General features: G+C 48.4%; 1 protein-coding gene across 3 annotated transcripts in view; it reads left to right on the top strand.

Moving 5' to 3' along the window:
* nlgn2b (neuroligin 2b) overlaps nucleotides 1-12,500 on the top strand; it is a 54,665-nt gene that overhangs the window by 25,753 nt on the left and 16,412 nt on the right. For 2 of the 3 annotated variants that reach the window (XM_035535937.1, XM_035535938.1), the window contains exons 3-4: nucleotides 3,227-3,280; nucleotides 10,026-10,175. In XM_035535937.1, the coding sequence (XP_035391830.1) occupies nucleotides 3,227-3,280; nucleotides 10,026-10,175 (204 nt within the window). Of the gene's footprint in view, nucleotides 1-3,226; nucleotides 3,281-7,945; nucleotides 7,958-10,025; nucleotides 10,176-12,500 lie in introns of all 3 variants that reach the window. The other variant, XM_035535940.1, reaches the window with a different exon arrangement.

Raw genomic sequence — 12,500 nt, 5'->3', positions numbered from 1 at the left:
TATGGAGAGTCCAGATGGCGCCCATCTCATGACTGGCATATTTTTAAAGGCGCAGCAAGCACATTGGTTCGTTGGCTGGTCCTTGGCTGTTCGTTGGCCATCCAAGTTTTGTCCACAGTCAATTAAAGAGACAAAAAAATGAGGAAAAACTCCCTGAGGCATCTTTGCTTTTGGATTTGCCCTGGAATGTCATTCTCACCTCTCCTGGTTCCAGCGAGCCACGAAGAATGGAAGTTGATGAAAGTTTGTGTGCAGTGCTAAGGGTTGCATTTTAAGCCCTTTCATCCAGGGGTGGTTCAAGCGTTCAGGTCTGTGAGCTGTTTCTACGGATACGGTTTCATTCTGCTACCTTCACGGAGAGAGAGACAAGGACAGAGAAGAGAGAGAGAGAGAGAGAGAGAGAGAGAGAGAGAGAGAGAGAGAGAGAGAGAGAGAGAGAGAGAGATATGCAGGTGGTGTTTCTACACGGTGAAACTGTCAATGAGGACAAACCTTCTGGTTTCACTGGAACAGTGTATGGCTGGTTTCTTGTCACATACTCCTGTCTCTGCATCCCCCATCTCAACACACACACACACACACAGACACACACACAGACGCGCACAGACGCACACACACACACACACACACACACACACACAGACGCATACACACACACACACAGACGCATACACACACACACACAGACACACACACACAGACGCACACACACACACACAGACGCACAAGCACACACACACACACACACACACACAGACGCACAAGCACACACACACACACACACACGCACACACACACAGACGCACAAGCACACACACACACACACGCACACACACACAGACGCACACACACACACACAGACGCACATGCGCACACACACACACACACTTGCTCACTCGACACACATCCTTGCACAGACACACACACACTGCCACCCTCACTGCCTGTCACTGCACCCTGTCACATTGCTACATCTCTCCACCCACAGCACCACCCAGACCAACACGTTCAAGTTTTCAAGTTTCAAGTTCAGGTTTTATTGTCATTCCTCCTCATACACTGGAACAAGGTGTCGCGTCTCCTGGCCCATGGTGCAACACAGCGACAGCAGAGCAGCCGAGTGCGTAGCCGCACGGGAAGGGCATGGGACAGCCAGGATGTTCAATAAACACACAGACACAGAGAGTAGGAGAGGCCAGGACACACTGGGTTCACTGGCATGCAAGAGTATATCATATATGATAATACAATAATAATAATGACATATATATACCCTCACCACCACCCAACACTGGCCCATTCTACCATTAGCACCCCAGTATGTACATCTGAAGACCCTCCATATGATTCTTTTCCATCCCCATCACCCAAAATGAATGGGACTCCAACCTTTTCTCCAACTACGTGTCTGCAGCTGTAGAGCCTTAGCTCAGCCTGATACACTGTACGGTCGGAATAAGTGTTTTCCTCTGTCCAGTGGGAGCCCACGGAGCCCATCTAGTGATGTAGGGCTCCATTTACGCAATTAAGACCCGCACTCCCAAAGCTCTGAAACATGGCTGAAGTGCTGATGTGGTCGAGGCTCTGTCTCTCCTCCACCCATCCATCTCCGATCCGCTCTCCCGGCCATCCCCTCACGTGCGGCCGCACGCATTCCCGGCGTCCGGCCATCTCTTCCTGAGAAGTTTCCTGGACAGGGCGAGGTGGAGAAGATGAACAACCTGAATGGCTCCAGCATTGATCGCACTCTGCTCTTAAGTGCTGCTGGGAATGAGTGTGTGTGTGTGTGTGTGTGTGTGTGTGTGTGCTACATGGTACCATCCTCTGTGCTCGGTGATGGGAGAGGTGTGTGTAGTCAGGAGCAATGCTGTGTGTGTGTGTGTGTGTGTGTGTGTGTGTGTGTGTGTGTGTGTGTGTGTGTGTTGTGCGTAGAGCTCCTTGCTGACAGATAAACAGTGTAAATAATGAAGAGGATGCCTATCTGCTGGGTTACAGTGATGCCGCCATGCACACACACATGCGGGTCACACTGATAACGCCTCTTAATAGGCACCTCTCCCCAGGCGCTTAGCAACGGAGCCGATTTAGCACAGGATCCTAGCGCGGAGCCGACCTTGCGACGGATGCCAAACGGAGCCGAGTTGGAGGCAGATGTTAACGTGGAGTTGTGTTAGCAATCAGTGCTAATATGGAGGAGAGTTAGCGGCAGATTCTAAAGGGAGAGCTGAGTTAAGGGTGGAGTCTGTGTTTGTGTGCAGTGTAGAAGGAAAGCCGTGTGTGTGTGTGTGTGTGTGTGCGTGCGCGTGTGCGTGCGCGTGTGTGTGTGTGTGTGTGTGTGTGTGTGCGTGTGCATGTGAGCGTGTGTGTGTGCGCGTGTGAGCGTGTGTGCGTGTGAGCGTGTCTGTGTGTGTGTGTGTGCGCGTGTGAGCGTGTCTGTATATGCGTGTGTGAGCGTGTGCGCGTGTGAGCGTGTGTGCGTGTGTGTGTGTGTGCGTGTGTGCGTGTGCACGTGTGTGTGTGTGTGCGCGTGTGAGTGTGTGTGTGTGTGAGAGCGTGTGTGTGTGTGTGTGTGTGTGTGTGTGTGTGTGTGTGTGTGTGTTGGGCAGTCGTACCATTTCTATTGTCATCCACTGCAGGACAGAAAGCTGTAGCCTGAGGGCTCCTCACTGAAGCGGCATTGCTCAGACCCCCCCCCCCACCCCACGACCCCACGACCCCACGACCTTCCCCCCCTTTCTTACCATCATCTCTCCGACTGCACGGAACCGCATATGGACTCTCCTTATTGATTTTTGTGTCCTTGTGGACACGTTTGCATCAAGTATGATTGTGTGTGTGTGTGTGTGTGTGTGTGTGTGTGTGTGTGTGTGTGTGTGTGTGTGTGTGTGTGTAAGGATGGAAAAGGTGCAAGAGGTAGATAATGTGAGCAAATTTCATGGGCTAACAGATGAGACAGCGTACAGTACCAGTTTGTTTGTTTGTTTGTTCGTTTGTTTGTTTGTCTTTCGGAATCTGTGCCCTTGTCTTCATCTTGATTTTTCCGTTGCTGTTGCTTTTAAGCGTTACTGTGACACAGACAGAAATGAGGCCTGCCTTCTCTTTCCCATTTGTCATTTTTAGCCTTTCGTGCTTTCCTGTTGGGCCTTTTGGGGTTTGTTTTTTAGTATAGTGAAACCTTTTTTGAATTTTCTCTTTTCTCTTCTCCCCCTTTTTGTCTTAACCCTAGGTCCTCTCACAAAAAAACACGATGAATCTTCGATGAACAGACCCAGGGATGAAGGTATTTTTCTTGCATGTTTTCCCTTTTTGTGGTAATTTTTCGGACTCTTTTTTTGGTGGGGGATAGTTAATTGGTGAGCCACTTCTTTTGACTGTCACTGCTTACTTTGCTTTGTGTGATTTGGTATGATCTTGCGCACGTTAACACAGACATCACACAGGTTCGCATCAGGGGCACACGTGTACAAACATGCGTGTAACGACGTTAGTCATTCATAGACGCCGTGCACTTTTTCTTTCACCATTTTGAATTTCTTTGCTGAAGTGAGTGTCACTGATTTCTTTTTCCAGTGTCATTTCTTGCAGTTTTTAGGACTGAACCGCTTGGTGTGTGTGTGTGTGTGTGTGTGTGTGTGTGTGTTCACTTTGGAGAGGAACACAGAAGCAGCTGCCTGTTTTCGTCCTTTAAACTACATTTCCCATCAACCCTTCACTCGGGCCATTCTCATTGGTTCCCAGGCAGCTGGAGTGATGAGATCACACAGTAGTTGTGATCTCATGATTTCAGACATGCAGCCAGAACATGGCCTGCTTCTAGAAGCTCTCACTATATATCTTCTCTACCAGAGTCTCGACTCTGCCTTGGCTGATGTGGGTGACTCTTATTATCTTAGTTTTTTCTAAATTGCCTTCATTGATTACACTGTTGGTATCTTGATAGGCTTTATGCTGATTTTAGTGATAGTGCCTTTGTGCGCATGTATGAGTGCGTGCGTGTGTATCTGCAGGGGTGTGTTGCACTGTTATGTGGGTTTAGTGTACTAAAGAATTTTGTGTCTCGGAGCCGAAACTTCCACCACCATAGGTGTGTGTGTGTGTGTGTGTGTGTGTGTGTGTGTGTGTGTGTGTGTGTGTGTGTGTGTGTGTGTGCCTGCGTGCGTGTGCCTGTGTGTGTGTGTGTGTGTGTGTGTGTGTGTGTGTGTGTGTGTGTGTGTGTGTGTGTGTGCCTGCGTGCGTGTGCCTGTGTGTGTGTGTGTGTGTGTGTGTGTGAGCGTTGAGCTCTCCCACTGCTGTCTGTGCTTCCTGATTGCTGAGGTTTAGATAGAGATGCATCTGGATAATCCAATTGCGCACTTGAGAACAGTGCAGAGAGCAGCACTGCAGAACTGTGGAGGAGGGGAGGGGAGGAGAAGGAGTGAGTAGCAATGAAATGTGCCACCGCAAGGAGGAGACCGAGGGAAGGAGAAAAATATTTAAATAAAAATAAATTGCGATGAAGACAAGTGCGTGATGAAATGACATGCTTGGGGGTTTCAAAGGGGACGGGGGGGGTGAAAAAAGAGAAAAGGTAGGGGAAAGAGAGAGAGAGAGAGAGAGAGGGATGGAGGGAGAGAGAGAGAGAGAGGGATGGAGGGAGAGAGAGAGAGAGAGAGAGAGAGAGAGGGAGGGAGGGAGGGAGAGAGAGAGGCAGACAGTGGGTGGGTGGGAATCAGGAAGGGAGAGATATGGAGGAGGTGAGTGAAGTCCATAACAAGAGACCAGGGAGGCCAAGATAAAGTTAGTGGGATGTAGAGGGAGAGCAGGAGAGAGGAAGGAGAGGAAGAGTAGGAGAATGACAGACTTGAAGCAGAAGAGACGGAATAGTGTTCCTGTGTTTTGGAAGATTTGGAAGCAGACGGGATAGTGAGGCCTCTGTCAGAGAGAGCTGGCCTTGGGTTCCGTCTCCCAACCCACCCGCCACCTCTCTAGCGCGCTCGCGCTCCCTCATTCCATTTCTCCCTCCCTCGCTTCCTCTCTCTGCCTGCCTGTCCTCTTCTTGTCTCTCTCTCACACACACACACACACTTGTTTTTTTTTTGTCCCAGATAAGATGTCGGCGGGTTCTCGGCTCTCCTCTGCCCGTCAGGCTGGGAAGGAAACTAATGTTGTCAAAGGGCCACTTAAATCCTCATTTTCGCCCGTGTTTAGGTTGCAGTAATTCACACCTCCCGAGAGCTCCGGCGTGTCTCGCACAAGGAGCTGCCGTGTGCCATGTGATTCGGCACGTGAACACATTCGTCCGCTCTGTTATTGATTACTGTCAGGGAAGTAATAAAAAAGGCTCTCTCTCTCTCTCTCTCTCTCTCTCTGTGTGTGTGTATGTGTGTGTGTGTATATATATATATATATATATATATATATATATATATATATATATATATATAAAATAATTAACTGTGTGTGTGTTTATATATAAACACTCACTTCTCACATGGATCAGTTGAACATTCAGACATCAGGGAAGCTGAGCTTTTAATAGCTAATCATTCCAGTGTTGGAAGCCAAGGGAAACTGTGCGTTTCAGCAGGGCTGTCTGCTGTAGAAACAGAATTCAAAGCTGACTGCATGTAATTCTTGCTGTCTTTTAAGGTGACTCATAATCGCACTCATAAATCTCTTAACTCGTAAACTAAAGCACCAGAAAGCAACGCGCGCCTGTTGTAGGCCAGTGGCCTTTACAGGGCCGAATTAGGTGTGTTAGCAGGTGTGGTTAGCACAGAGATGGCTTTTAAATGGCCACATTTACTGACCATTAAAGCCTTCTGCACGCTGAGACCACAACGAAAACGGGCAAAATCATCATATCCAAGGTGATCCGTGCACAGGTGATGTATGTGCTGCGTGTGTGCGCGTGTCAGACACTGTGGTAATACTGGGATAATTGAACTTGTTTACATCTCCTTTGGGAAATTAGTGGCAGTTCAGAATTCACTGGAGAAAGTGGGAGGGAGAGAGAGGAAGAGAAAGAGAGAGAGAGGGAGAGAGAGAGAGAGAGAAGGACAGAGAGAGAGAGGGAGAGAGAGAGAGAGAGAGAAGGACAGAGAGAGGAGAGAGAGAAGGAGAGAGAGGAGAGAGAGAGTGAGAGAGAGAAGGAGAGAGAGCGAGTGAGAGACAGAAGGAGAGAGAGAGTGAGAGAGAGAAGGAGAGAGAGCGAGTGAGAGACAGAAGGAGAGAGAGAGAGAGAGAGAGAAGGAGAGAGAGAGAAGAGAGGGAGGGAGCAAGTGATGGAAGGGGAGCAGGAAGACAAAAGGGAAAGAAGGAGAAAGAAAAAGAAAGAAAGGTTGAAAAACAGCAATTGGAGAACTGGAACAACTCTAAGGTGTGTGTGTGTCTAAGGTGTGTGTCTAAGGTGTGTGTGTGTCTAAGGAGTGTGTGTGTCTAGGGTGCGTGTGTGTCTAGGGTGCGTGTGTGTCTAAGGCGCGTGTGTGTCTAAGGCGTGTGTGTGTCTAAGGTGCGTCTGTGTCTAAGGTGTGTGTCTAAGGTGTGTGTGTGTCTAAGGAGTGTGTGTGTCTAAGGTGCGTCTGTGTCTAAGGTGCGTGTGTGTCTAGGGTGCGTGTGTGTCTAAGGCGCGTGTGTGTCTAAGGCGTGTGTGTGTCTAAGGTGCGTCTGTGTCTAAGGTGCGTGTGTGTCTAAGGTGTGTGTGTAAGGTGTGTGTGTGTCTAAGGTGCGTGTGTGTCTAAGGCGTGTGTGTGGCTAAGGTGTGTGTGCCTAAGGTGTGTATCTAAGGTGCGTGTGTGTCTAAAGTGTGTGTGTGTCTTAGGTGTGTGTCTATGGTGTGTGTGTCTAAGGTTTGTGTGTGTGTCTAAGGTGTGTGTGTGTGTGTCTAAGGTGTGTGTGTGTGTGTCTAAGGTGTGTGTGTGTCTAAGGTGTGTGTCTAAGGTGTGTGTGTGTCTGATGTGTGTGTCTAAGGTGTGTGTGTGTGTGTCTGAGGTGTGTGTCTATGGTGTGTGTGTCTAAGGTGTGTGTGTTTAAAGGGTGTGTGTGTCCAAGGTGTGTGTGTCTAACGTGTGTGTGTGTCTAAGGTGTGTGTATCTAAGGTGTGTGTGTGTGTGTGTGTGTGTGTCTAAGGTGTGTGTGTCTAAGGTGTGCATCTAAGGTGTGTGTGTGTGTCTAAGGTGTGTGTGTGTCTAAGGTGTGTCTCTAAGGTGTGTGTGTGTCTAAGGTGTGTGTGTCTAAGGTGTGTCTATCTAAGGTGTGTGTCTACGGTGTGTGTGTGTCTAAGTTGTGTGTGTCTAAGGTGTGTGTGTCTGTGCAGATAATGTAGTTTTGCATGTCAGACATGGTAATCATTTATGGTCACATTTGTGCTAATGAACAATGTGTCACATCCCTTGTATATAAGGAGATATACAAGGGATACAAGGGAGATATAGGCGTGTGTGTGTGTGTGTGTGTGTGTGTGTGTGTGTGTGTGTGTGTGTGCGTACATGCACGCACATGTATGAGCACATGTGTTTGCGTGCAATACACGTGCACATACGTGTGTGTGTATCTGTGTGTCTGTGTGAGTGTGTGTGTGTGTGTGTGTGTGTGTGTGTGTGTGTGTAATGCATTTGTAACCCAGGATTCAGGTGCTGGTGCAGGCGGGTGTGCAAATACGTGCGTAGAATTTGTTTCCGTGGCAACAGGCATGAGTGAGTCAGTGCTATGGAATGGCTGGTGAGCTTCTATTAGGCAGCAAGAAGCAGTTTCCATAGCGACTCAGCATCACAGCTGTGTGTGTGTCTGTGAAAGGACCTTTTGGTTGTTATAACTTTTATTTTCTTTTTCTGTGCCACTTCCTTTTCACCCTTCTCTCTCTTTTCCTGTCTTTCTCTCTCTCTCTGTCTCTCTCTCTCTCTCTTTTCCTGTCTTTCTCTCTCTCTCTCTCTCTCTCTCTCTCTCTCTCTCTCTATCTCTCCTACAGAAACTCATCAGGGTAAACAGATGCCGTAGCTGTTATTTGTGTTTCCAGCTGGTCAGGCTTCATATGAATTATCCACAGATCGTGCACAGAGCAGACACATTGGCTAACTGGGCATCTCTGACTACCTAACACACACACACACACACGCTGCAGAGAGAGAGTGCACCAATGCAGAGTGCACCAGTGCGTACCAATGCAGAACGCACTGGAAGGAAATGTTGAAAGATGGAGCATACCAAGATATAGAAAAGGGGGAATGAGAAACGTAAGGAGACAGACCATGCCAGTGAGGTGCACAGGGGAGACAGAAGCATCATACACAATAGAAGGACTTTTTCACACAATGAAGGACTTTTGGATCATGGTGGAGCAAGACAAGACCATCACCTGTACAGGCAGTCAGAGACACAGACATTACCGAGCGTGCTCAGATAGGTTTCCATGGTGCAGGCATGACTAGCAGAGCACAGAGAACAGCCTGTGAGAGCAAGAGCACCAGAGCTTAGGGAATAATAATAATAAATGAGGCAGAAACAGACATTACCAGTAGAGCACAGAGAGTGAAAGCCATAGAGAGTGAATGGAATTGATCTGGTGCAAGATCTGATGAGAGGCAGCAATGGCACAGTTTGTCAACTAACCCACACCATCTGTTTCCATGGTATTGTGTCAGGCTATAAATGCCTGACATCATTCTTGCAACAACTGAGAAACATTGATTTTGAATGGAACCACTAATTGGCTCCCTTTGATCAATCTGAGTACCTCTGCCAAATATTTTTTTTTAGTTATTTCTTAAGGCTTATAAGCTACTCTCATAAATTTTATAGAAAGATCAACTTAAAAGAAAAACAACTGTATTCATTTTGTTAATAATTTACCATCCGGTGTTGACCAGAGGAGGATGGGTTCCCCTTCTGAGCCTGGGTTCCTCTCAGGGTTCCTCTCATAGTTCCCCTTATGGTTCCTCTCATGGTTCCTCTCATGGTTCCTCTCAGGGTTCCTCTCATGGTTCCTCTCAGGGTTCCTCTCATAGTTCCCCTTATGGTTCCTCTCATGGTTCCTCTCATAGTTCCACTTATGGTTCCTCTCAGGGTTCCTCTCATGGTTCCTCTCAGGGTTCCTCTCATAGTTCCCCTTATGGTTCCTCTCATGGTTCCTCTTGTATCTTTTCCATGCCACTGTCACCTTGGCTTTCTCATTAAGCTTCTTTGTGACAACACATGTTGTAATAAATGTTATATGAATATATTTGAACTGAACTGAAAAACGTAGCAACAGGTGAAGAACCTGCTCATATCTGAAAGGAATTCGCGAGAGCTGCTCCCCCGTCAGAGCTCTGGGTGCAGGCTTCCTGTTCTTTCTCCAGTTACTCTCCACAGCCATAATCACGGGCAGACTTCACAAAAGAGACGGAACGTAAACTATAAAAAAATATATATAAATATTGGAGAATGTGCAGACATTCCGGAGCATTTCTGAAAACTGTGGAATGTCGGTGGGCAAAGCAGGCCCAGACACCAACCCGAGACAGAGCTGCTGACACGTCAAGGAAACTGTGAAAGAAACAGGAAATTGCAGTTCAGTGAGCTGAACAAACTCTAACACTGTCCAACTCCTCAGACAGAGACTTAGCAGATGGTGCCGAGAACCAGTATTGATTAGTGGCATAGTTTGTGACCTCGTATCAGTTTTTCAGTGTTGTGCACCTGCTTAGACACACCTGGGTCAACTCTCTGGCTAACAAAGGCCTCTCATTTGTTAAGTCAGGCATGTAGAAGCAGTAAAACCACCAGGAGCAGCTCTAAGATATGGTCAAAGGTCAAAGGCCTTATGTTCTTTATGTAATTATTATTTTTGCAGTCAGTTGAATGTTATGCTAATAAAATAATTTGTACAAATTATTTAATAAATAAATCTTTGTCCTGTATTTTGTAATGTCATTTTAACATGTGTGTACTTTGGAATGTATGTGAATGTGTGCCTGAATGTGTGGTGTGTGTGTGTGTGTATGTGTGTGTGTGTGTGTGTGTGTGTGTGTGTGTGTGTGTGTGTGCGCGCGCGTGTGTGTTCTCTGCAGATATCCGTGACCGCCGTAAAAAGCCAGTCATGCTGTTTATCCATGGTGGTTCGTATATGGAGGGCGCTGGGAACATGTTTGATGCAAGTGTGCTCGCAGCCTATGGCAACGTCATTGTGGTCACCATGAACTACAGACTGGGAATTCTGGGTAAGTGTGGCATCACACACTGCGAGGACCTCACACCAGTGGCAACAATGCCCAAAACACACTAACTTCTAATGTCTGTGCTGAAAATATACAGATCAGAGTTTCTTCAGTGCCAACACAATGGTACAGCACACATAGACCAGAAAGATGGCCACTCGGCTGGTCAGCTGTGAGGCTTATGCGGACAAATTTGAGGAGCTTCTAGAAATTTAATTCTAGCAAACAGTCTCAACTGTAGAATCATTTTATATCACCCAGTTTCAGATGATAGAATATTTAACACTATTTAAACAAATGTGCAGCACTTCCAGAAGTTCACGATGCAGGTTCATTTAGTCCAGTTCCAGAAACGAAGATGTTGAAGATATTACAGCAGAAGATCAGGTGCCTGATCAGGCTTGATGATACTGTTTGGGTCTGTGTTGCAGAGTGTGAGGTTTAAACTGAATATCTGCATCTAATGTTTTTAAAGATGATCTGTGTGTGTGTGTGTGTGTGTGTGTAGAAATATCACTTACATAGGTATTTAATATTTTCTGTTGTCCTTTCACACACACACACACACGCGCACACACACACACACACACACACACACACACACATATGTGTGTATGCATGTATATCTGTCTGTTTGTTCTGTTGGCCCACGCGCTTAGATAATGCAGTTGATACCTTTAATGCAGTTGATCATTTTTGGTTATGTGGGTAAGGGTACAGTAACCTTTCTCTAGCTCGCTCTCTTTCTATCTATCTTATCTATCTATCTTCTCAATGATGGCATGATAAAGCAAGGTCAGTCCATTTTGCTGAGTTTGATACTGCCAGGCTCTGCCATAAACCCTGAGCATCATGGCAGTCTCAGTAAGGACAGGACAAGGGAGTGACCGGTCTGACAGAACCATTGAGTGACCGGTCTGACAGGACCAGGGAGTGACCGGTCGGACAGGACCAGGGAATGTCAGCTCTGACAGAACCAAGGAGTGACCACTCTGACTGGGCCAGGAAGTGACCGCTCTGACAGGACCTGGGAGTGACCAGTCTGAAAGGACCAGGGAGTGATCACTCTGACAGGACCAGGGAGTGTCAGCTCTGACAGGATCAGGGAGTGACCAGTCTGACAGGACCAGGGAATGACCGGTCTGACAGAAACAGGGAGTGTCAGCTCTGACAGGACCAAGGAGTGACCGGTCTGACAGGACCAGGGAGTGACCGGTCTGACAGAACCAGGGAGTGTCAGCTCTGACAGGACCAGGGAGTGTCAGCTCTGACAGGACCAGGGAGTGACCACTCTGACAGAACCAGGGAGTGACCAGTCTGACAGGACCAGGGAGTGACCGGTCTGACAGAAACAGGGAGTGTCAGGTCTGACAGGACCAAGGAGTGACCGGTCTGACAGGACCAGGGAGTGACCGCTCTGACAGGACCAGGGAGTGTCAGCTCAGACAGGACCAGGGAGTGACCACTCTGACAGGACCAGGGAGTGACCAGTCTGACAGAACCAGGGAGTGTCAGCTCTGACAGGACCAGGGAGTGACCAGTCTGACAAAACCAGGGAGTGTCAGGTCTGACAGGACCAGGGAGTGACCGGTCTGACAGGACCAGGGAGTGACTGGTCTGACAGAACCAGGGAGTGTTAGCTCTGACAGGACCAGCGAGTGTCAGCTCTGACAGGACCAGTGAGTGTCAGCTCAGACAGGACCAGTGAGTGTCAGCTCTGACAGGACCAAGGAGTGACCACTCTGACAGGACCAGGGAGTGACCAGTCTGACAGAACCAGGGAGTGTCAGCTCTGACAGGACCAGGGAGTGACCAGTCTGACAGGACCAGGGAGTGACCGGTCTGACAAAACCAGGCAGTGACCGCTCTGACAGGACCAGGCAGTGACCGGTCTGACAGAACCAGAGAATGTCAGCTCTGACAGGACCAGGGAGTGACCGGTCTGACAGAACCAGGGAGTGTCAGCTCAGACAGGACCAGGGAGTGACCACTCTGACAGGACCAGGGAGTGACCGGTCTGATAGAACCAGAGAATGTCAGCTCTGACAGGACCAGGGAGTGATCGGTCTGACAGAACCAGGGAGTGTCAGCTCAGACAGGACCAGGGAGTGACCACTCTGACAGGAACAGGGAGTGACCAGTCTGAGAGAACCAGGGAGTGTCAGCTCTGACAGGACCAGGGAGTGACCAGTCTGACAGGACCAGGGAGTGACCGGTCTGACAGAACCAGGGAGTGACCGCTCTGACAGAACCAGGGAGTGACCGGTCTGATAGAACCAGAGAATGTCAGCTCTGACAGGACCAGGGAGTGACCGGTCTGACAGAACC

This window comes from Electrophorus electricus, chromosome 17, assembly GCF_013358815.1.
Source record: "Electrophorus electricus isolate fEleEle1 chromosome 17, fEleEle1.pri, whole genome shotgun sequence".
Lineage (NCBI taxonomy): Eukaryota > Metazoa > Chordata > Actinopteri > Gymnotiformes > Gymnotidae > Electrophorus > Electrophorus electricus.
The sequence above is the reverse complement of the archived record's forward strand: the minus strand, read 5'-3'. Positions and strand labels throughout refer to the sequence as shown.